The 23708-nt window shown below is 47.8% G+C and overlaps 1 protein-coding gene, 1 long non-coding RNA gene and 1 other non-coding gene across 7 annotated transcripts; all 3 read left to right on the plus strand.

Annotated features, from left to right (window-relative positions):
• The first annotated feature begins 5792 nt into the window (after positions 1–5792).
• LOC129783408 (N-alpha-acetyltransferase 20-like) lies at positions 5793–17988 on the plus strand. 3 transcript variants are annotated; one of them, XM_055793390.1, is made up of 5 exons: positions 5793–6119; positions 13745–13930; positions 15325–15497; positions 16515–16660; positions 17150–17988. In XM_055793390.1, the coding sequence occupies exons 3-5, from the start codon at positions 15343–15345 to the stop codon at positions 17233–17235; spliced, it is 387 nt and encodes a 128-aa protein (XP_055649365.1). In that variant the 5' UTR covers positions 5793–6119; positions 13745–13930; positions 15325–15342; the 3' UTR covers positions 17236–17988. The 3 variants fall into 3 exon arrangements, with proteins under 3 accessions (XP_055649365.1, XP_055649364.1, XP_055649363.1); XM_055793389.1 differs by lacking the exon at positions 5793–6119 and having other exon boundaries at positions 13651–13930; XM_055793388.1 differs by lacking the exons at positions 5793–6119; positions 13745–13930 and having other exon boundaries at positions 14593–15497.
• Positions 17989–18762: 774 nt separating this feature from the next.
• Positions 18763–18847, plus strand: LOC129783431 (small nucleolar RNA SNORD45). Its single transcript, XR_008745300.1, has one exon. It is a non-coding gene; the product is annotated as a small nucleolar RNA SNORD45 (small nucleolar RNA).
• Positions 18848–20668: 1821 nt separating this feature from the next.
• On the plus strand, positions 20669–22619 carry LOC129783410 (uncharacterized). 3 transcript variants are annotated; one of them, XR_008745275.1, is made up of 5 exons: positions 20669–20882; positions 21142–21168; positions 21549–21624; positions 21791–21939; positions 22445–22619. It is a non-coding gene; the product is annotated as an uncharacterized LOC129783410 (long non-coding RNA). The 3 variants fall into 3 exon arrangements; XR_008745273.1 differs by lacking the exon at positions 21142–21168; XR_008745274.1 differs by lacking the exon at positions 21142–21168 and having other exon boundaries at positions 21811–21939.
• Positions 22620–23708: the final 1089 nt, after the last annotated feature.

The following is a 23708-nucleotide window of genomic DNA, read 5'->3' on the forward strand; positions in this document are numbered from 1 at the left end:
TTCTCTTTTGAAACGTAAGTTTTCACAGTTTAAACTCCAAAACGCTCTAGTGATTACACGCATGCATGCAGCTGGGCATCCTTTTCCTTCCCGGAGAGAAGCCTAGAAAAACCTCAAGCATGTGGTGTAGCTGAGAGTTGCAACGGGTAAGAAACTAGGCAAGGGAGCGCTTTCTGACATCAAGGACCAAGCGGGTTGACAGTTTCCCCCCTTCTGGCTTGGCACTGGAGTTTCAAACCGTGGCACCGCATGCCTTGCGGCACCATTTTCTGTGTTGGCTGCCTGAGGCAATGGAACAGCTGAATTCAGAGGGATCCTGTGCCCAGGGCTATGAGGCCTCCTGTCGGGCCTCGCCCCCCTCTCACAGTGCAGCCAGGAGCTGCTCTCAGGTGAGCGTCCCCTGTGCCTGACGGGAAATTGAGGCTTTGAGATGTTTGCACCACCCCTCAATCATCAAAACCGATGAGATTTTTGAGACATCAGCTGGAAAAGTGTACATTGTGATGGAGCTGGGGGAAAAGGGAGACTCCTGGTCGGCATGAGGAACAGAGTTGGCTGCTTTGGGAAGAGCCCTGTCAGAGCGGCCATGGCCCAGAGGAGGTGACTTTTCGACGGTCTGAGAGGGTTTTTCACCGTGACCGCCTTTACGGGATCATTTTCTGGTGACCCAGGTGAGACTCTGCTATTGAGCGTCGGTGGAGCTGTGAATCGCAGCAATTCCAGCTTCTTGGTCAGCCAGGAGCGAAAGCGTGCCCAGATCTAGTCTGAGAAAGCATTTGGCACGTCATAGAGTTTCGCTCTTCCCTGTGGTCAGCCTTTGTGCCGTTTTCCTGGTCACAGGACTCGGGACTTTTGCTACGGTCCAAGAGCGATTCCCAGGTGAGGAAGAGGTGTACGCGGTTTGAAGACCTGTCTCCCAGCTGGACATTGGTGAGTTATCTCTGCGGGAGCTCGCGTTCCTCACAGAGGTGAGGAAGGCAACTTCACATGGCTACCAGGGCACAGCGAGAACCACAAACAGAAATCCATCCTGCATCTTCTCTGGTGGAGCTGTGCATGGGTGGTGCCGTGGAGCATTTTGGCTGCGGCCGAGTGCAAATGTCAGCTTCTCCCCATTTCACCCCAGAAAGTAGGTAGCACAACTGTTGTGGTGTGCTTCACATGGCTACCAGGGCAAAGTGAGAACCACAAACAGAAGTGTCCTGGGGCCTGGTTGTGGGCCACAAGTTCCTCTGGGGGGGCCCGTGGTGCTCGTTGGTGCCGGAGGGGGGGGGCACAGGGGCCTCTGGGGAGGCTTGGAGGGGCCATAGAGTCTTCCCTGCCCCTAGGAAGGCATAGGGGCCTCGGGGGGCGGCACAGGTGCCTCTGGGGGGGCTTGGGAGGGATAGGGGGCTCTGGGGGGGGGGGGCACAGGAGCCTCTGGGGGTTTGGGGGAGCCCATAGGGGTCTGGGGAGGCATAGGGGCCTTAGTGAGGGGGCCTGGGGGCTTCTGGGGCCTCTGGGTGGGCCATAAGGCTATTTGAGGGCCTGGGGGGGCATAAGGGCCTCTGGAGGGACTTGGCGGGCAGGTGGGGGGGTACAGGGGCCTCTGGGGGGGCAGTAGTGTTGCTGCGAAGGGCCTTAGGTCCTTTAGGTGAGCTGGGGGGTGCAGTGACTATGCAGGGGCCTTGGCAGCGGCTGGGGGGCTGGTTGGAGGGCACAAGGTCCTCTGGGGGGCTTGGGGGGCATCTGGGGTGGATGGGAGGCACAGGGGCCTCGTGGGGGAGCCCATGGGGGGCCATGGGGCTGGGGGGGCCATAGGGCAGCTGTGCCCCCAGCCCGTTCCTCTGTACTCCCAGTTCCTGCTGGTGGGTCCACAGAGGGCCCAGGTCGAGCCCCCTCCCCAGGCAAGGGGGGGCCCAGGACGGCGGACACGGTAAGGGGGCCGGGGGCGGCACTGACACACACACCCCAAGCGGGGGGGGGGGGCGTGCGAGCTGTCCCCCCCGGTGCCTCCCCAGCAGCAAACAGCCCGGGGGGGCTGCCCCACCCCCCTGGAGCAGGCAAGTGGTGAGGGGGCGGGGGGGACAGGATGGGGGCTATAGGGGTTAGGAGGGGCTGTAGGGGCTATGAGGGAGCAAACCGGGGCTGTAAAGGCTGAGGGGGCAGGGGGGGCGGGGGTGCAGGGGGGCGCGGGGGGGGGCAGGTGGTCGGAGGAGGCAGGGGGGCGGGGGACGGGGGGGGGGCGCACGGAGTGAGCGGGGGGGGGCTCTCCGGGCAGGCACAGTTTTGGGGAGGGATGGGGGTGCGGGTGTGGGCAGAGGGGGGCCGGGAGGGGCAGGGGGCTGGAGGGGCAAGACAGGGGCTATAGCGGGGGGGGAGGGCGGCAGGGCCCACAGGGGCAACCCCCCCCGGGGCCGTGGGCATGCCCGTGGCCGGCGGCGGGCCCGGCCCGGCCCCGGCAGGCGGGTTTAGTTTCCGGCCACGCGGCGCCCCGGCGCGGCTGCGGCGGTGCGGGGCTTCCCCGGGAGCCTGGAAGGCTTTCGGGCCGGGCCGTGCGGCGGCGCGCTGGGTGAGCGGGCGGGCCCGGGCCTCCCCGTCGGGCAGCGGCCGGCCGGGGGGGGACGTGGCGGGCCGGCGCTCGGCCGCGGCAGGGAGCGCCTGGTGCCGGCGGCGGGCGGGCTGGGGCAGGAGGACGGCCCGGGCGCGGCGGGGCTGCCGGCGGTTCTCGTCTCCCCGGCAGTGGCGGTGCTCAGCGGGCTGCTCGCGGTGCTGCCTTTTTTTCACTCGTAGCTGCGCCGCTGCCTCGGCGAGGAGGCGAGGAGCGGCGGCGGGGCCCGGGAGGGGGGTCGGCCCGCGGCGCCCTGCCGCCCCCCCGCCGCCTCCGGGTGCCCGGGCAGCCGCCGCAGCCGCCGCAGCTCTGCGCGGGGCTTTGTCTTTCCCCCAGCCGCCGGCCGGGGCCGTGGCAGCGGGCTGGGGCCGCAGGGGCTGCCCTGGGGCCTGCGGTAACGCTGGCGCAGGGGGGCGGCTCAGGAGCCTCTTCAGCCCCTGCGAGCGGGCACGACGAAAAAGAAAGCCGGCGGCGGAAATTCCCCCCCGCCCCCGCGGCTGCTGTCTTTCTGTACAAAGTATTACAAAGGGCAAGCGCGAGGAATTGCTGGTGCCTCGTGGTTACGCAGCCGGGCCTGCTGGGCGCTTGAACCAGCGCGTCCAGTCAGGTAGCGTCATTTTTCTAGTTTGTAAATGAGCCTGAGGTTTCAGCCCCCTTACATTTCTGTACGGCAGTGTACTTGGTCAGAGAGCTCAGTCGCGCTGCCAGAGCTGGCGCAGAGTTCCCTTGGGACTCCAGACTTGACTGTCTTGTTGACAGGCTCGAGAGCCTGCTTTGGAAGTCACTTGGCAAGGCACAGCTTTGCCGTGGTTTTGGTACTTGAATTCTGACTGTAGTGCCACTGCCACATGTTAGCCTTTCTCCAGAAGTTACAAAAGCATTCACGTTTTCACTTTTTTAAAAAAACTGAACAGGCAGTATAAATAAAGGAAGCAAGCTGAACTGTAAAAAAAGAATATAAAATAAAAATCAGTGAAGCTATCAAGGAGCTATGTGTACCCTCTAGAAGAGGGGTCCTGAAACTTTTTTAAACAGGGGGCTGGCGTGCAGATGAAGTGGCAGGCAGATTCTGCGGCTGCTTGGTTCCCCCCCCAACCCTGGGCGGGGGGGGGGATGTTTCTGTAAATACCGGGGGCCGGACTGAGGACCCTGGGGGGCTGTATCTGGCCTGCGGGCCGTAGTTTGAGGACTCCTGCTCTAGAAATTCCGCTAGCTAACATACCAATGGGTGAGACTTGTGCATTTTTCTTGGTGGAAAAATATTTCTGCCCTGTGAGCCCTGAGGATGGCTCTGGTAGCAGGGAGAGGCAGTTTCTGTCACTGTGCAGAAGGGTGAAGCTTCTGCTTTCCTGGCTGGGTTTGGTAGTGCTGTCAATGGTGATTGTGTGGTTCTACCAAGATCAGTCATTGGAAATGTTGCCACTTGTTATGTATAATTGGTGGCTCTGGTCTGGTGGGAAGCTAGATCTGCCCTTCATGCTGTGTGACAGGCCATCAAGACCATGTGTCAGACTGGTTATGCCTTTACTGGTGGCTATAGACAAAGAGAAGATCAGAGGGCAAGTGCTGCTCCTCACATTCACTCTTTCCACCTTTTTGCAGGCTCCATGAGAGAGCACCTAGATGTGTTTGAAGCGTCTGGGAATGAAGCAGACATGGCTTTGCCACCTCCGTCAGGACCTCGGAAGGGGAAAATAGCAAGAGAAGCTACCAAAGCCCCAGCAGAATTGGGGCAGGGGAGGTGGGAGCCCTCAGTAGGGTTGGACGTTTGGGAATTGTGTGCCAGACAAGTACAGACTAAATGCTACATGTGAAGCAAAGACACCGTAAGGTGAGGAGTGTGTGAAGGGCGTGTTTGTATGAGAAAGAGCAGTCTGAAGGCACAAAAGGAAAATTGGTTGAACACAGGGATAAAATAAATGAAAACATAAAGCAGAAGCAAGAAAACAAAAGTAGTAGGTAATGTTTATTTGGAGGGGAGCGTGTGTGTGTGTAAATCCCAAGCCTTAGCAATAGCCTGACATTTCTAAAAAAAACACCCCCAAAAAGGGCAGGCCGGGGGGAGAAAAAAAAGAGACTGGTCTAGGAGAAACATGTAAGAACAGGGAAAGAACCTGGAAAGGGCATGAGGTTTAACGAAACTTTGAGTTGCCACTAGCAGCAGGGATGTCCACTGTTAGCCTGTACAAATGTGTGATCTAGTAGCGACACGGCCTCTCCTCTTTCTCCTCTCGGTCCCTGTGCTCCCCTAATACATCTGCCTAGTCTGGGCTCTGGTCCTGCCCCATTGCCAGGGTGTTTGTGCTGTGGCCAGGCTGAAGGGTCCTTGGGTTCTATTGTGCTTGTGGCGGTTCGCTGCAGTACAAATAATGGATATAAGCTAATTATTAATGTAAGCTATGTTGTCGTAGGGAGGCTGCGTGGAAGAGGAAATTCACTTATAAAGGTTTTCAAAGGAAGGATTTACCAAAGAGCTTTCTCTGTTGATGTGTTCTGTACCTTGGAAATGGAGACTGACTGTTAAAGAAAACCTGGAGTAAAACAAGAATAAAAGAAAAACAACTGAGAGGTTACTGTGCCATGTGCACACTACTGCCAAACAAAGAACTTCAGACTTGATGACAGAGCTGTATATAAGCTTGCATGATGAAATCTGAAGCTGGATAAACACAGCTTGGTCTTCATTTATAGTTTAGTGCCCGTAATCTGTCCAGCATCATAAAGATCTTAAAGCTGAGCCAAGTTTTACGAGACCTTGGGTGAGTTATAGTTTCTGATGGAAACCATGCAAAAAAAGATGCCAAAGCAGACAAAAGTTAGGGTTCTGACTGTGTTATGCTTCAAGTTTCAGAATTAAAGTCTAAGCTCAAAGTAAAATAAAACTGGGGCACTTCTGGCCAACAGAAGAAAAAGTTAACTGGAGCTGCTGCCTGCTTGCTGCTTTGTTTGGGTTTTTTTTTTCTTTTTTGGTTGTTGTTGTTGTTGTTGTTGTGACAATCTGTAGTCTGCCTTTGTGGGTTTTTTTGTACTTCCCACGTTGTCAGAAATGAAAATGGAATACAGATTCTGTTCTGCCTTTTATTTTCTTGTTGACAAACATCTGGAGACTCAGCTTCTATAATAACTAAGCCTTAGCAAGTAGGTCTTGCTCTGCACTGTCTCTTGGGAGTGGTTATGTTACTGCTGGCTCTGCTCTAGAGGAGGAAGACAGCTCAACTTGTGTTTTCCCGTTGCAGGTGTTGTCCTGGAGAAGGCCATGCATAAGTGCATTCTGAAGCCGTTGAAGAGCCATATTGAAGCGATGTTGAAAGAGTTTCATACTGCAGATGGTTCTTGGAAACAACCGAAGGAAAACCTTCAGGTGGTGCGGCAGAGGAATCCTCAGGAACTGGGCGTGTTTGTTCCAACACCAGACTACGTGGATGTTGAAAGTTTGTGACCCCGCAGAAAATGTATTCGCCTGAAAAGAAAGTCGTACTGCTGCTGAGAGTTTGCAAATTGATTTATACTGTTATGGAGAATAACTCGGGTATGGTGCTTCTTGTGGTTCAAGGTCATTGTTTTTCTAAACCTGGGGTTGTGTTTTGGTGGAGGAAATGAGACCACCTGATTCTGCAGCTTTGTCTCCTTCGCCTGGAGCTCTTGTAGCATCTCCTTGCCCTTTTGAGAGGGATTCTTCCTCTCTGCTTCCTTCCTGATCTCTCTGCATCTGGCAGCACATCTTACACATTCAGTGTGAAGCAGAGTTGTGAAGCAGCTTAAACACCCCCCCCCCCCCAGCCACCAGCTTTGCTTGAGTGTAGGCATTTGAATTTGGCTGTCAGAAAGGCTGTCCTGTAAGCCTAGAATTTGACACTGGTTCTAAATTAGTGTTTTCCTGGAAATCGTAATAAAGGATACACCCAGTATCTAGCTGCAGTAATTCAGCAGTGTGTGTGCAATATGACAATTACAAGGGCTCTGTGTCAATGGCTGGGGGAAAGCAGCCCCTGATGCAGTGTTTTGGGTTTGCTGTGCCTCTGAATGTTCTCGTTGGACAATTTCTTTGTGTTTTTGCAAGAGAAATAACATCTATTTCTACACTGTAGCAGGAGTCCCAAAGTGACCTTGAAACCTAGATGGTGAAATGGAACCACAGACCAGTTAAGACCCGCTTGATTAGTCAGTGGCACAGTTAAAACGCTGTGCTGGACAGTATGAATTCATAGGTGCAGCTCTGTTGCCTGATGTCTTATCATACACTGCTGTGGTAGGTCACGAGCTAAGGTGAAGCAATGCTGGTGGTAGTGGAAGATTTTTTTTTTTTTCTCTAAGAAAGTATAAGCTGCTGCAGGTGGTTGGCAGTTTTCTTTCAAGCGCTGAATCTGCAGCTGGGCTCTGTGCCGATCAGGATGCTTGCTTTCTTTTGAGATTTGAGGTGAATGGTGAAAGCTTGAGGCTGTAAAAGACCCCCAAGCACTTTGGCAAGATTTGGGCAGGAGCTTAGACCTGGTTTATTTCTGTGCAAAATCCTGCATTTTAAAATGGATATAGGAATCTTTGCCCAAAGTGATGTAAACTTTGTTTTTTTCTCCATACTGTATTATCACATTGAGTAAGGTATTCCCAACACGCAAAAGAAAAGTACTGAGAGGCTTCTGGTGAACCATTGTACTGAGGGGCTTGGGCTAAGATGCAGCAAATTGGGTTGTCTTGCTTTGTCGTGTAGAGTTTTAAAACGTGGCGTCGCGTCGAGCCAGCACCTGTTTCCAGTACCTGCTTTGTCCTGTAATCTCAGCCAGATAACAGTGCGATACCTGGAGGGTACGTCTTAGCTGGTCTGACTTTCAGTATCAGCCCTTCAGTCCTCTGGAGTTTCGCCACAGTTTAAATTGGCTCCCGATCTTGATGTTTCAAGTGACCATCGCACCGCTTCTGCAATGAGGACAGTTTGGCCAGCCCCAGAGATCTAGCCACATAGCGTTTTCTAAAGAGAAAGTTTAAATGCGGTAAAAGTAAGAGGAACACATACAGACCTAGGTACAGCAGAGCCTCTGTGTGTTGCGTGCTGTCGTTACCGATGATGCTTCACCAGCTAGTTGGGAGTTACGTGAGGCTTTGCTCACTGGTGTTTTTAACCATGCTCCGTGAAGGAAATGTGCAGAGTTTTCATGTAAAATCTAATAGGCTTTTATATGCAGGCTTCTCTGCTGGGTTTCGGACTCAGGAACTGGTACTTGTGGCTGGATCCTTCCAGAAAGGGGACGTCATCCGTGCATGTATAAAGAAAATGCCCATTGATTTTCTCTTAGCCACTGACAGAAGTGCGGGTGGAGGTCAGGCCAGGCTGGCATGGCTGCCTCTTGTGAGTTCACCAGTTGAGCTGACGCCAAGGTGAGCCCAGTCTTTAAATTCCCTTGCGTGCCTCAAGGTCTGCATCATCCAATTTGTGCTCGTTAGAAGTACAGGATGAAGCTGGACGCTGCCCACCAAGTGGCAGATGCTGTTCTCTTTGCTGCACATCTGTAACGAGAGGCTCTAGAGTAATACAAACGTACTGGTCAGTAAAGGCAGCAAAATAACGCTTTCCTTTCAAACACCGAAACTGGTCAAAGGGTGTGATTTGTCTATCGCTGCCTGTGTTCTCTTTGACCCAGGGAGGCTGTACGGAGCTGATGACTTCTTGCCTGTGTTGACATAGGTGCTGGCCCAGGGTGGTATGCTGGAGCTGGATACTGAAACTGAACACATGGTGGAATTGCTGGATCCATCTTTGCTGCATGGAGAAGGTAATCGACTTATTTCTATTAGAACTGTGTGAAGGGCTGGGGAAGGGGGATTCTTCCTCACCTCGTTTGAGTAGAAACCCTTTTGACGGAGTCATGTAGTCGGTGATGTCGGTAGTGTAACAAGAGAACCTCTTAATTGTTTCCACCTTAGAATAAGGGAGGGCTGGTTAGCTTGCAGAGTTACAGCCCCAAGTGACCTGGGAATCTACCGACGTATATACTGCCTTAGGAGGGAGTATGTTGTTTTCCGCCAAGAAGGAGGAGGCGTCCTGACTTAGCAAGCAAACACAGGCTGTGCAGGTGCCAGCTGTGGTTATCCTCCTGTGCCTGAAAATGTCCCGAGAGTCTGTATGGGTCTGCAGCGTTCAACTGAGTGGTGAGACCTGGAGTGGGACCCGGGTTAGGTGCTTTGTAAAAACTTCTGGGGGAGTTCTCTGCCCCTCTGGGGAAAGTGCTTTTGAGAATGTTGCCCCCCTTAATGATCCTGGTTTATGCCCGATACTTGCTTCTCACAGAGTATTTTTATGAGGCCTAGGAATATGTTTCTTAAGGCACTCTTGAACGATGGCTGAAGTCCGCTCGAGGCAAGGAAATCTCCCTCCTTTGTTTTCACGGTGGTGGTTTTAACAAAGAGGTATTCTGCCAGCCCTTGGTAGGCCCCAGAATCTATCAGTTTATGAGGAAGTTTCAAAGGTTCTTGTGACCAAGCTCAGCTGTGAGTTTTAAGTATAGGTGTATATGTCCCATTTCTGCCATCTCTTGGGTTGCTGAAATTGCTGTATCCTTTTACATGCCGATACGCGTGACAGAATTGTGTCGGGTTTCCTCCGGTTCAGTACTAGTCTGTTCCCTGCTTTGTGTGCAGAGTGCATCGTTCGGGAATCCTAGGACAGAAAATACTTGAGATGTGAAGCTGGAGATCATCAACACGCTTGAAAGGCAGAAATATTTACTGGGCTGTTAAGCCGTGTCGTTTTTAATGTAGCAGAAGTCGTTCATCTATTGGCTGGCCCTGTCTGTGGCACTGGTTAAACTGTACGGTGCAGGAAAAATTGTTTAGTGCTTTGGGGTTGTGTGGTTCAAAGGTAAATGTATTGTCCAGGTTGTCTGGTGGGTCTTGCGTGTCTTCCACGTATTGACCTCGTCACAGAGCTGAAAGCGAGAGGATGCTGTCGGTAATACAGAAAGAACTACTGTGAGCATAGACTGCATCTCTGAATGACTCCACAAATAGACCGTGCTGCCTCTTGATTGAACGCTCCCACTCAAATAGTTTACTTAAAGAGCAAGAGAAATAAATGATAGCCTGTCTTTTGTTTCTCCTGGTTGCTGAGGACTGTTGCCCCTGTTGAGAGTCCTTTTCCTTTGTGACCTGCAGCTCCTTTTGTACATCGGCAACTCTGTTGTGGCTGTACTTTGTTCTCCACTCATGTAATAAAGGTGAAGTCTGGAGAGCTGTACACGCTGCCTCCCGAACTAGTTGGACGTAGTGTTGGACCTAGGTGAACAAACACAGCCTGCCTTTTAAGAACAAAAGCAAAACCTTTGGGATGCTTCCAGGTACAAATCACACGCTCGGTCATTGCTTTGTTGCCGCTAAGGGAGTCACTTTTAAGTTCCTGAGCAGTGGTAGATGGTCTTTTATGTCGTTTAAACAGCTGTGTTTGTTTGATACCCGCTTGAAGCTCAGGAAGAAAACAAATGGCTGCTTGGAAACTGTTTAGAAGAAAACTCATGTTCCACCTTTGTAAAAACACTCAGGAGTAAAGGAGTGACACTGGTCCTTTAAATAACCGGCCACCCCCAGCGCTAGCGGACCCAGAGGTAGATACTATTGCACCCCTTGGTAATATGGAGCCCAGGCAACCACTGCATGCCTCTTAGCAGCTGAGAACACACCGTCCAGTATTTTGCAGGCCAGTAAGCTGTTTTTCTTTACGTATAAATATTTTGGCCATAGAATGCAGTGACTTTCGTGTATGTGTGCGTCTATTTATTAAAAAAACCCCAGAAATCGTTTGTACTTTTGACTGTGACCAGTTGGAACTGGCGTGGTGTTTGTGACCACTCTGAATTGTTCTTCCCCTGCTGTCCTTCCCAGGAGGCTATAGGTGCTTATGGAGCACTTTTGCTGATCAAGCACTTCCAGGAAGACCAGGCTGCCCAGCTGCTGAGTTCAGAAGCTAGAGATACTCTCCGGCAATGGCACAAGAGGAGGACAACTAACAGAACAATGCCTTCGGTTGATGATTTTCAGGTAGAGCTTCAGGCTGAAGAGAACCCCCCCCAGGGGATGGTTGTTGTGTTGGAAATCTCCATTTGAGAAGTATGATTCATAATGATTTCCTTGGGGCCACGAGTGGTGTGAAGCAGTGCTGAGAAGATGGCTGGTAAATTTGCCTCTGTTTCAAAGTCTTTCCACTTCATAACAGAGTGTGGTTATGATGGTATAAAGGAAACACTAAATAATGGAGCTTTCCCACTGTCCTTTGTATTTAAGTCGTGCGGAGCGAGGACAGACCAAATTGTATTTTAGATTCAGCTGCTTTGTACGCTTTGCTGTTAAAAAGAACAAACCCAGATTTCCAGTGGTATAAATCAGCACAACTCCCCAGTAGCGATTGGTGGCTTACCGTGGGTAATAGAGGGGAGACCTGGCAGAAAAGCTTGCCTACAATTCGAAAGTTTAAGCAAGGAGTAGAGTTCTATACTGTGGATGTCTTCATGTTTGTGGTTTGTTTTGTGGGTTTTTTTCTCCCCCCTCCCATTTCTTAACTGCTCTTTCAGAGTAGGGCAGTAACTCCAACTGAAGAATAACAAAACAGTCGGGATTACTTTATCTTTTAAAACCAAGTCCGCATGCCTTTCATATAGGAAAAGATTGTTACATAGGTAGGCATGCTGTTGTCTGTCCAGATGCATCAGTTTGCGAACTGAAGCAAGGAGGATGTTGGAATCGAGAAGAAAGGATTTACTCCTTTGTGTCCTGTTGTTTACAGTTCATACCACAGTGCAAAGTTGCTGGAGAGGCTAACGACAACCGTCAATAAGTTATGATGTAGCTAAGAGCTTGATAAATGAAGGTACGGGGTCATCAGGAGGTAATTAAACCTTTCACTTGCGGCTCCTTCTGCTTTATCAGTGTCCGTGCAAACAGCCACGGCACATCACTGAACAGGAAGGAGCTGGGAAAAGCAGCAGTCTCCCACAATTTGCCTCTCTTAGGAAGAGGAGAGCTGACGAACAGAAATTCGAAACTGTGGCCAGTGCACAAAGCTAGTCCATCTTACTGGGATCCATTTTATATTCTGCTTACCTGTAGTTAGGTGTCACATTCAAGTAGCTTGAGTCTTTGTTCTTTCTAGCAAAATATTACACTTAATAGGAAAATTAATCACCTTTGTATTTCTGCTGGATGACTAAATGACAGAAGATTTTTTCAGCAGGATCTTGTATTCAGTTTCACCTTCTCTTCCTCAGCAACTGAACTTCAGCCAAGCTGCCTGTACAGCTGGACGCTGTGCTGCATGCTGGAAGATGCAGGGGAGCACGGGAAGAGCTGGCACCAGGTGTGTCCAGGGCTGCTCCTTTGTTGACTCTTTGAAAGAGAGCCTCAAATCAGTAAGGTCGCTCCACTTCCAGGCTAGGCTTGGCACAAATTCAAGCACTTTGCTGCCTGCCCAGAATGCCAGTTTTCCATCTCCTTTCTCCACATCTGCAGTCCTGAAACGAAGCACCTTCCCTACAAGGAATGTGTAACACAGCTTCAGCTCAACTCATCTTCCCCACATTGAACCAGGGTGTGGTTGCTACATGTCTGTGGTGCTGTCTCACAGCCTTACCACCAGCTTTTGGGTCCTGGAAAGGCCTTCATCCTCCCTCCCTCAAAAGGATGGAAAAGCAAAAAATCCGGTATTTTGGTGATGATGAAATACAACTTGCTGATACTGCATAAAGAATCTTGATACTTACTATATGAGTTACAGGCATTTGCACAAACTTCAGCCTCTCCTTGAAGCAATCCTGTCCATCTAGAAGCATCGAAAAACAGGTCTTCTGTGTGTTAACTACGTTAGAAATTGAAACTGTAGTGTGCTTTGCCTTATTTAGAGCTGATTTGATTTTATGTATTTATTTTATTTGTCTTCACACCGGCTAACAAAAACGGATTAGTTCTGCTCAGTCCTAATGGTTTAAAAGCTGTTGCAAAGTTCCAGTGTTTCAGTCTGCAAGCTATCAAAAGTTTATTAAAAACCCAGAGTGCTCTTTGGAACTGAAGTCATAGGAGCATTCTTCTCAGTCTTAGCTTTTAACAGCTTGTTCTTAGGAAATGTACATTTTTGCCATTGTGATTTAGCATGCTTAATTTATTCAGCGTACAAACAGAAGTACCAGCTCAGTAAATAAACAGGTCTTTCTTACTGTCATTTTTTCCATCTCCTTTCATTTTACTGCTTTTAGTTTCTAATTGCAGTTAGTTTCTTTGCAAAAAAGCACGTGATGGCAGGCTGCTTTGCTCATGTGTCCAAAAGTGTTTTGTGGTTGGGTGGTTTTTTTTCCAGTTGCTTGTTATTTTACTTTTTAAATACTTTTTGAAAGGTAGAACTGCGTTTCCTTGTAGGGCTTGTTTAGAATTCATCTATGTTATCAGTTGTGCACATGTGTGAATTTCAGCAGAGAAAAAAGATCCAGCTTTTGCCTCATGATCATACGGATTTGCTTTAATGTTGCAGAGTAAATTTTCTTTCTGCCTCCCTGTTAGATGAAATTTGGTTACATCAGGCTCAGACACCAAGTTGCCATCGGTTAACGTGATGAAAATGTCCTGCATGAAAATGGATTGCCTTTTGCGTGCTGCAGCATAAAGAGTGTGAATGGTTTATCGTGCAGCAACCTGTGGATCAACACCCTTGTGTGTTGCTGGCAGAGGGTTGGGTTTTTTTCTTTTTCCTTCTGATGAACATATTGTCTGAAGCTTCTCTTCAATAGTATTGACCCAGCAGTTGCAGCATCATCTCTTGGGTGTGCTGCCTCTGATGTTTATTTTGCTTCACAGCATTTCGTTTCCTAGTAAGGCCAAACACCAAGTCCCGTTAAAACCACTGGCGTTTTCAATGGGGCTTTAAGACTGCTATCTGTTTGTTCGTAGTTGCAGGGTTAGAATGTGAGCCAAGGAAAGGAGGGTGTCAGCTTATGAATTTCTGTTATGCCTGCCACAGTCTTACCACCGACATCAAGTCACAAGGTGGCTGTAATGTACAGTAATCACTGGTGCGTGTTTCACAACTAGAACATAGCGAGGCTTGCTGTTTGTTGCTGAGCTTCCTGTTTTCAGAGGATGAGGTTTGGAGGTTTTGTTTCTGATGTCTGTTTTCTCATTCTACAGAACTGCCTTCGTGTTGCATTCCAGGAAGTTAACGGTGCATGTACAGGGAAGACCTTACTAGTAAGACCCTGTATCACTACCGCAGATGTATGTCAGCTTTGTGCTGAAAAGTTTATGGAGTGGACGATCCAGAAGAATACAGCCTGTTTCTTTTTGTTGATGACACCCGGCAGCAACTGACAGAAGGTACCTACCCTCAGAAGATTAAGACAGTTGCACAGCCGCCCGCAACCCAAGGTCTTTCGCTTTGTCTACAAGCGCATTAACAGTGATCCACATGGTGCCATTTTTCAAAACAATGATGAGTCAGCTTCTGAAAACCAGCAACTCCTTTAATTTCTGTTCCTTGTTAACTCTTGAAAACATCTTTGCTGGCTGCCTGCCTTAGGAGCTAAAACAAGTCTTAAACCATAAATACCTAGTTAAACATGCGCATTGCGTACAAAACCCCGTGTAAACCGTGCGTATGGCCAGTTACACAGAGCGTTCCACCAGCGTGTTTGAGCCAACAGCCCATGGGGCTGAATTTCTTGTACCACAGACTCTTTTGAAGCGTATCATACCGTGGCCCTTTGCAGGTCTCTTGCTGTAGCATGCAAAAGTGTATTTTCTTGCACTCACCCTATAGCCGAATGTCATTTTGATTCAAGTATATGTATGCTAAGACAAGTGTTTCAGTAAACCGGCTGGTATGAGCTCGGTTTCACCAGCATGAGTTTGACAAGACTGTCCGATGCAGCGGATCAGTTAACTCCTCATTACTTGGATGATTGCATCCTTTCCTAACTTTTTTAATTACAGAGATTCGCCATGTTTTTACGTGTGTGTGTGTGTGTATCTGTATTTGTTCCTTCCAGTTCTTTTTATTCCCCTTCTTTTGGGGGGTTTGGGAAGGTGGGCACAGAATGGAAGTCTTTGTGGGGACCCAGGAAATGAAGTGTTTAACGGTAAAGCTTAAAGCATTTGCTGTAGGGAAGGTTTCTCTGTACCCACCGCATCAGCTGCTCATTTAGCAGTGCCTGATGTTTATAAGAGTGCCCTGTGGAAGTCTGCATGTTCATGAATGAGCTAACAGTAGCTTGGCTCTGTGTAGAAAGGAGAGGAACTATGAAGCACATATACCCATCCCTGCTTTTATTTTTTATTTTTCCTTCAACGTCCAGTGTTTCCAGGGCCTTTGCTTTCTCTTGCCACATTGGCAAAGCTTCCCAAGCTCTATTGCCCCATAGTCACGAAAGGTCTTCAGTAATTGCTGGGATGGTGAGTGGGTTTTGGGCTTCTAGCCCTCCATTCCTTCGGTCGTGAATTCCACTCAGTTAAAGACTCAAGAGAATTGCTTAAAACTTACATTTGGCAGTCACGCCTCAAACAATGAATTTGTGGAGATCCATTTATTTATTTACACTAACGAAGAAAAAACTGTAATACTGCATCAAAATGAAACTTAGTGGCTGCTGAATCACTGAGTAATAGCGTAGAGTCGCTGCTTAAGCCTTTACCACAATCATTGCAATGTTTGTTTGTAGACTGCTTGGTTTTTTGTAAAGTCGTGTGGCTGCGTGTGGTGCATTATTCCCAAGGTGCTCCTTACTGCTCTGATGCTCTGTATGTTCGCAGTACCGGGTAAGGCGGAAGGCTCTGTGGCTGGGGAAGAGTGGCTTGGACGTGTTGCTGCGCTCTCTGTTGCACCAGAATTTCAACGGCTGGGTTTGGCTGCTAAATTGATGGAACTACTGGGAGAAATTTCAGGAAAGTGAGTACCATGCTTATCTTTAATCTTCTAAAAGTAACCTCTCAACTGACATGGCTTAGGTATTTGACTTGCATGGAAGAGACCCAGAATCTTGCTTTAAGTAGTGTTCTGACTCGCTGAGGATTCCCTGTAGTTAGAGAACAAGACTAAAAATACCGTGTGGCGGCGTAAGATCTCAGGGTTTCTATGAAAGCTAACTTTCCAGAATGAGTAGGGTGTAGCCTGAATTCCAATAGAGATACTGTATAAAAAAAGGTCCTTGTCTTGACAGCGAGAGAGTTTCGTGGAGGGTCAACACTTTCCCGTAGGGTCTCCAGCGTGCTTGTTCAGTGATCGTGAGCTTTTTGCAGTTCCTGCAGGCAGCCTTGGAACCAATTCTGTATGGCAGACAGTACCTTAGCTTGCTTTTTGTCATGCTCGGCTGCTTGTACTTGCTGAAAATTTAATTGAGCATCAATTGAACCCACAGGGAAATGTCCTGAACTCATGGTGGTAGGGCAACCCCATTGTAATCGGTAAAATGGGAAAATTGCACATTTTGAGGAATCTGCCTTGTGAGGAGAAGGGCTGCCTTGTGTTAGGTGACTGAACCTTGTGACCTGTTCTGCCACTGCCCCCTGCCACACACATTGAAGGAGGCAGTCCCTAAGCCAATGCAATTGAAAACGTGGAGTTTTAGGTTTGGTTTTGTTTTTTTTTTTTTTATGAAAGATTTCTTACGTGTATATGAGACCTGTGTGAGTGCTTAGCTTGCCCTGTTCTTTCTGTTCATAATTTTGAACCCACGGGCTGGTATAAAAGAATGGTGATGTGACAAAAATAGAATAAAATCTGAATTTAGACCGGATTTGTCCCTTGGGAAAGGAGTGCACCTGTTACTGCCGTGTGAAAGGTGTTTGATTAGCATATGACATCGTCAGACCTGCTCTTGGTCGGATTACAAGTTATGGGCTATTTAGCAATACATTCACCTGCTATTCCTTACTGTGGTTTTTCTTTGGTTTTATGTTTCCAAAGAAAGGGTGGATTTTTCGTCGATCTCTTTGTGAGCGTATCAAATCGGGTTGCAGTAAATATGTCTAAGCAGCTCGGCTCCCGTGTGTACCGGACAGTATCGGAGCGCTACTCTGCTAGCAGTGGAGAGCCAGATGAAGATGCTTACGGTAAGTGGTTGTTGTGCCTTAAGTTGAACGGAAAGGTTCTTGTGTTGGGGGTTCCTGGGCCTGTACAAGTTCAGATAGTCGTTGATGAATGGGATCCTGTATACTGCTTTAGATAGCTTTTCCTGCTGAAGAGGACATCAGTTATGAGACTTGATTGCAGGAAGCGGAATGAAGCTGCGTCAGGGGAAGTTCAGGGTGGACGTTAGGAAAATCTTATCCACTGAAAGGGCGTTCAGTCAGGGCACCAAACCTGTCAGGAGCTTAGGGAGCATCTGGATGGTGCTTTCAGTCATACGGTTTAGTTTCAGGTAGTCCCGCAAGGAGCATGGAGTTGGACTTGATGATCCTTATGGGTCACTTGCAACTCAAGATATTCTAGGATTCTAGGAAATCTTCTTGAAAAATGATCTTAATGTAATAGAGAAGTCACTTAATGTGGCTTTGTGCAATGACTGTCTTTTATAATAGCATTGTTTTCTTTTGCCATAGATACGAGGAAAGCTCTTTGCAGAGATACAGAGAAGAAATCAATTATACCTCTGCCTCATCCTGTGAGACCAGAAGACAATGAGTAACTGTAAACTGTGATTCTCAGACAACCTAGTGTCAGTTTCCTTCTCCCCAAAGCCCCCAAGAACTCTACAGATGAGAAATATTAGGCTCAATGTTTTTCCCCGTGAAATACCAAAAAGCAACGTTGAGAAGCTTCCCAACGCTGCTTCTGTCGGTATTGGCTGCATATTCGTGCTCTTACCCTATTGTTCTTCCTTTCGAACCGTGGCACTCTGGAGACTATTAAAATGGAATTGCTTCCTGTATGGTGGTGTCATGGTTTTCCTTCTCGGCCACAAAACAGTCCCCTCACTTTGTCACTCTCACGGAGCCCTGCTCCGAAACTGAAAACGCCTGGCCGCTGCTCCCACACAGAAGGTGCCAGGAAGGAGTTCTGTTGCTGGCTCTCGCCTTCCCTTTGCAGCCATATAACTGCTGCGACAAAACCTGGGCTCCGTTCTTTCTGAGCCACAAAACCAGAAATTGGGTACATCACAATACACTCTCCAGAACTCAGAGGTCTCTGTTTCTCTGTGCCTTTTACTTCCCTCATTCCCTAATTTAATTCTTGGATCCATCTGTCCCTTCACAGTCTGTCTGGATGTCACGGATGCTGTTACTTGGAGGCATTGACCAGGCACTTAGTTCCAACACAGGTTTCTGTCACTGTCTTCCCTGGAATTTCTTGGAGAAGAGTGCAGAGGAGTGAAGGCAGAAGGTTGATGAGCATTGATAACATGCAGCTGTGACCTTGCCTCCAAGGCAGTGGGTTGAGGGACGTGGATGATGAGCAGCTGTAGCTCGTTCCCGTCAAGTAGTTAAATAGCCCTGAGGAGTGTGGGAGAGGGGGTTGGATGGAGGGGGAGTGGTCTGACCTGACCTGACCTGACCTGACCTGACCTGACCTGACCTGACCTGACCTGACCTGACCTGACCTGACCTCTGGAGGAAGGAGAAACAGCACAGACAGCAGAATCTGACTGAGGGTAAAAGCCTTGTTGCAGCCTGATAGCTTGCTCGTGCTGCAGCAGCGGCTGCCCTGTGTGAGGCTGCCTGAGTTGGGCTCCAGCTACCGCAACTGGCGCCCAGCGTAGCTGGGACAAGCGGGAGAACCTGCGACCCTTAACAGACATGGTGAGAGGCGAGCCGTTGCAGCTAATCGATACGGGTGTGTTGCGATATTTGTTGTCTGTCTTAACTCGGATCGCAACTGAAGAGGACGTGTATTACTTGTGCTCGTAACAATCTCCAGGCAGGGTGTCTTCTTTTATTACAGTCCCGGGCATGCAGGCTTTTGCTGCTATTCTGGTTTTGCTGTTCTCCTTAAGTGCCCAGTGAGGTTTGCTCTAGTATCAGCCATGGCAGTTAATGTTCTCTCGCTCACCTGTTGTGTTTTTAGCACCGGTTTCTGTGGGCGCAAGGGGTCCACTTCAGATCTTTGAGTCACCGCGTCGTGCCCTTGGGGCTTTTCCATTGGCGAACTGCTGCTGTAATTCCCTAAGGGGCTTCCTAGGTCAGGAGGTAGCGGATGGGAGCAGGTTGCCGCCCTGGGTCAGTGGTGAGTGCTGGCATGTATCATCTGACCTAGAGCTGATGTCTGTCACCACTTTAGCTCTGGAATGACTCTGAGACCCAGGGAACTCTGGTTCCCTTAAGCTGCAACCTTGGAGCTTTTCCAAGCAGTGGATGAAATTCCTGTCACAGGCTCTAAGGCACCTTAAGGAGAAGGGGGCACAGTCTGAGTTTTCCCCCATGTAGGCGCCAGGGAGGTACAGTTCTGAGCTTAGTGCTGGCCGCTACTGGGAGACGCTTTCAAGTGATCTGAGTGCAGCTCTGGCTACCCAAAGCTGGACAGGGTTGGCAAATGGTGATGTAGAGTTTTGGTGGTAAACTTGACCAGCCTGTCTTAACGAGCAGGCATGTTCTGTGTTCGCAAGCACCGTTTGGTCCCGCCTGGGCATCCCGAAAGTTTGAAGGGCCGCGGTCACATCTTCCCTGGGTCACACACAATGAACGGTTGCCTGTGCAGAGTTGCTTTTTAAGGAGCAGGCTGTGGTTCTATTTTCTCTGTTTGGCTTTGCATTTGGGAAATAATGTAACAGCTACAGCTCAACTGAAGGAGCACGATACCTGACGCGGCAGAGAAGGAGGTGCGTTTTACTAATTTTTTGGTGTGCGTCAGTTTGACCCCAAAATGACATCGTGTCAAAGCTTGTGGCCAGGTTCCGCTGTAGATGTTGACTTGGGGTATGAATGGCTCCAGGTGTGCTTTAGGAGAGCTCTGTTGGTGTAGGTGTGCTGAGCAACTGCTCTGCTGTGTGTGCAGCTGTTCCGGTTTGGCTTCCTGGTGCGAGCACGCAAAAGAAAACTCGCAAGTGTGGTCAGCCTTGCCGTAAAATCAGAACGCTTTCTGCTGCTGCCTGGATATCCGAGAGCCTCCTGAACGTTTCAGGCAGGCAAGAGATGTGCTCCAGTACATCTGAGAGTCCACAGCTCTGCAGTTCCCTAGAGGGGCACTCACTACAGGTAAGGCTGTAAGATGGCAGAGCTCTCTGCAAGTGACGCTGACGGAGTTTCTTTGGGTATATATTTGGATACATGTGCGAGCTGAAAAGCTATTGTTTGCTTTCCTGCTCAGTAAGCACAGATCACTTGGGTGGTCATGGACACTTGTCATTTACTGAGGAAGTTTCCACCCGTTGCATGGAAAGGGAAACGGTTCAGAGGCACTGTTTGGGGGTTTTTTGTTTGTTGTAAAACCTGGAGGTTTAGCATTTTGTTCCGTGGTGTCGGTTAAAGAAAAAGTATTTTCACAGCCAGCGTGAGTCGAGGTACCGACTATCTCAAAGAACTTCAGTTACACGATAAACCTGCTTTTTTGTAAATTAAGTCTAGCATTTTAATTTCAAAGGGAACTATGGGAACTCCTGTCCGCATGGTGACCTAGCATAAGCAATGATGGAAAGGTGCATCAGATGTGACCTCCGTGTCAGCTCAGTGTGCCTCAGACAGACCGCGTTTGGCACTCCGTGGCATGCTGCGCAGCTCCAGAAACTCATGCTAGGGAAAAAATGGGCAAAAATAATAGTCATGTAGACACATGAGTTAGGAAGAAATGCTATAAATTAGGTATTTCTGTTGACTGAGGCAGCTGATCTTGCTTGTGGATCTTTGGGGTGTGAACTTGATGCTGAACGACTCGTTTTTCATTTGACATGCCGGAATTATTTTAAAAGAGATAGAAGAGAAGCTTATGAAATAGAATAGGTTATTGAGTCTTCCTAAAATGCTCACAAGGATTATGTATAAAGCCAAAGTGAAGGATGATGGAATAAAATTCTGTGCTTTACAAGTAAATGCAGTACGCTTAACTAGGACCCTGCACGGAGATCAGGTTTATTTCTGTTTTTAAAATCCAAAAGAAGTTTAGGAAGTCTTAGAGGTTGGTATTGTGGGAAATAAATGGCTCTTCCACAAAAAATTCCACGTCAGCAAGGCTCTTTGAACAATTCTTTTTGAAATCGGTTCTAACTACAGCCAGTTAGCAGTTTAATGTTGAAATGTATACTTGCTCTCCTATAAAGCAGTATTTCGTTTGCATTTCAGTGCTGTGAGTCTTGACAAATTTGGGAAGAGCCCGAGGGAAATTTTTCATCCTGAGATACAGAAGGTAGGAGGCGACTTCTTTTTTTTTGTTTGGTTGTGGCTTTTTATTCTTTTCTGGAAAAATAAGTCGTTAGGTGTAAATGCTAGTGGTTTGTTCCTTTCGGTAGCAGGATAGTAATGAGGAGTAGGGTTACAGTTACAAAATAAGCTGTCTTTATCGGTTGAACTGGCTACTTTGAAATTAAACAAATATACGAGTATGTTCCAGGGGGTTTTGTGCTGTCTTCAGTACCAGTGTGCTAAAGATACTGATTTGTTTACAGGATTTATTTGCTCTTGAAGAGCAAGAGGTAAATGAGGTAAATGTAAACTTTTCACTCCTAGCACTTACTTAGTGACTTATAACAACTTCGGTATCGATTGCTTATTGCAGTAAAAAAATGTGGTATTTCTGTGCAAATATGAGATCGAAAATCATTTAAAGCACCGGCATAATATATCCTATTAATAGATGAGCAACTTAGTGCTATCATAAAATTCATAATCTGTGATCAAAAGTAAATTATTAGGTATCTGCTACTTGAGCATGCAATAGAGCTGGTATGAAGTGTATATTCCCGTGTGTAGGGCGTATACAAAAGATGTATAAAAAAGTCCTTAGAGGAAACATTGTTTTAGGTCTTTTGTTTGATTGTCTGTTTATCCTGTACTATTTGGTTTTATTTCTCAGGGACCTGTGAATTTTAAATTTGGAGTCCTTTATGCTAAGGGTGGGCAGCTTACAGATGATGAAATGTTCAGCGATGGTGAGTTTTTCACCTTTTTCTTGGCTGACGGTTGCATCAAATATTGAGCTTCACTGTGAGTACAAACAGTCACAGTCGTGACCCTCTTAGAATTCATCTTAGGAGCCTTGAAGATTTGTATATAAATCAAATTGTTATACTGGATAAACTGTTTCTTTTTCTCTAGTGTGCGTTCCCACAATTAAGTGGTGTCGAGCTGAAGGGGACTACAATGGAATGGTGATGGAGCCGTTTGGACCGAGTCTTGAAGATCTCTTCAGTTTTTGTTCAAGGAAATTTAGTCTCGAGACAGTCCTATTACTCGCTGACCAAATGGTAGGAACCTGCTTTGTTGATCTTGACGGTGCAGTATGTTGGGATATTCAGTTTCCTTGAGAGGTCAGAACCAAATACGTTGTTTCTGTAATTTAGAGGTGAATAGGCCTGTTATCATGAAAGAAAAGACTCAACATTGGTTTTGTTTCTCTTAAATACAAAGTGCCCCATCTAAAGTGATTACAAAGTTTTAATTGATTTCTAAAAAGCAGACTTGCGCTGTTTGCAAACCGTCTGTTGCACTGCTCAAAGACAAAAGAAATTCGCCCGAGAAAGTTTTTGGAAACAAATGTAAAATAGACACGGGGAAAGAGCTGGAGAGGTTTATGTGTTGTCTGTCGAATTATGTTCTCTTTAATGCCCTTACATTTTACAATAAAAAGTTTCATTACCTCTTTTATCGTTAAGACAATGTTGCTAGTGTTTTTATACGGAAAAAAGTGTATGCCTAGTCTCTCTCGAGTGATTTATGGTTTGTTGGGGTTTTTTTTTCCTCTTTATCTAGATTAGTTGAATTGAATACGTTCACTCTGAGAACTTCATCCACTGAGATGTGAAGCCAGACAACTTCTTAATGGGCCTTGGGAAGAAAGGCAATCTTGTCTACATAATAGACTCTGGGTTAGCAAAGAAGTAGCGAGACTCTCAAACTCACCAACATATCCCATATCGTGAAAATAAAAACTTAGCAGGAACCGCCTGTTATGCATCCATCAACACGCATCTTGGAATCAGCGAGCTGGAGAAAGCAATAAATAAACTTTGAAAGTGTCGATGCACTTAATTTTAGCACAAGTAGATGTTGCTTTAATGAGGCATAGAGTATGATCCTTATTTATGGCACTTAACAGCGCAGTGTGCTTGGCCTCTTATCTCTTGATTGGGTGGGAATTGGTCCGACTGTAATTCTCAGGAATTAGCACCTTTTTTTTTAATAATTGCAAGGGTGATAGGCTTTTTCTTGTACTGTTTATCGTGGGCATAGTAACTCAGCTATCCCTTGTTTTTCAAAGGTTTTTTATGACGGTCTTGTTGCACAGTCTTTTGTTTTTCCGGTACTCCTAATGAGTCCACTTTTTTATACTGTTGTAGAGCAATCTCACGGAGATGACTTGGAGTCCTTGGGCTATGTACTGATGTATTTTAACCTGGGCTCCCTCCCCTGGCAGGGACTGAAAGCAGCAACTGCGACGAGCGAGGGGAAGCACGCGGCCGACTCAATATGAGTGATAAAGCAAGCTTCGATTTATTACGGCGCGATTATGTCTTATATACAGTTCCAGTTAATTATGCCTACTAGTCATCTGCTGATTGGCTAAGCTCTAAAGGGTTACATTTTCATACGTCCTCCTACTTGGGGTTTCTGCGGATAGCTAGCTACATATTTTTTTTTCCTCTCTTGTCTACGCGAATTCCTCAAAGTTATTTACAACATTAGGCACAAGGTCAGTGTTTTTCTCAGCTTCCTTATCAGCATGCCTCAGCATAGCTGCAAGGCCTGCTTCAGCTAACTTACGCTAACTTTGTTTCACAAAGATCTTTAAGGGAGTCATGGCCATGATCACACAGCCATTCTGCAACAACAGACTACCACAGCACAGCCCTTTCCCTTACCTCCTCCCACCCTTGGGGTCTGCAGCTCAGAAACGATCCCTTCCCCTCACGTGCCCTGCAGCTCAGGAGTCCTCATCTGAAATTTCAGGGGCAGAACTTATGAACGGGACTTCATCAGTCCAGCTGCCTGGGCATGCGGGACTGGCAGAAAGGCA

This window comes from Falco peregrinus, unplaced genomic scaffold, assembly GCF_023634155.1.
Source record: "Falco peregrinus isolate bFalPer1 unplaced genomic scaffold, bFalPer1.pri scaffold_40, whole genome shotgun sequence".
In the NCBI taxonomy this organism is placed as follows: Eukaryota; Metazoa; Chordata; class Aves; order Falconiformes; family Falconidae; genus Falco; species Falco peregrinus.

Excerpts from the sequence above, each read along its gene's own strand:
- LOC129783408 (XM_055793390.1), top strand. The coding sequence starts at position 15,343 with ATGCTCTGTATGTTCGCAGTACCGGGTAAGGCGGAAGGCTCTGTGGCT. Across the intron at positions 15,498-16,514 it reads CTGGGAGAAATTTCAGGAAA|AAAGGGTGGATTTTTCGTCG; the intron begins GTGAGTACCATG and ends ATGTTTCCAAAG. Across the intron at positions 16,661-17,149 it reads GCCAGATGAAGATGCTTACG|ATACGAGGAAAGCTCTTTGC; the intron begins GTAAGTGGTTGT and ends CTTTTGCCATAG.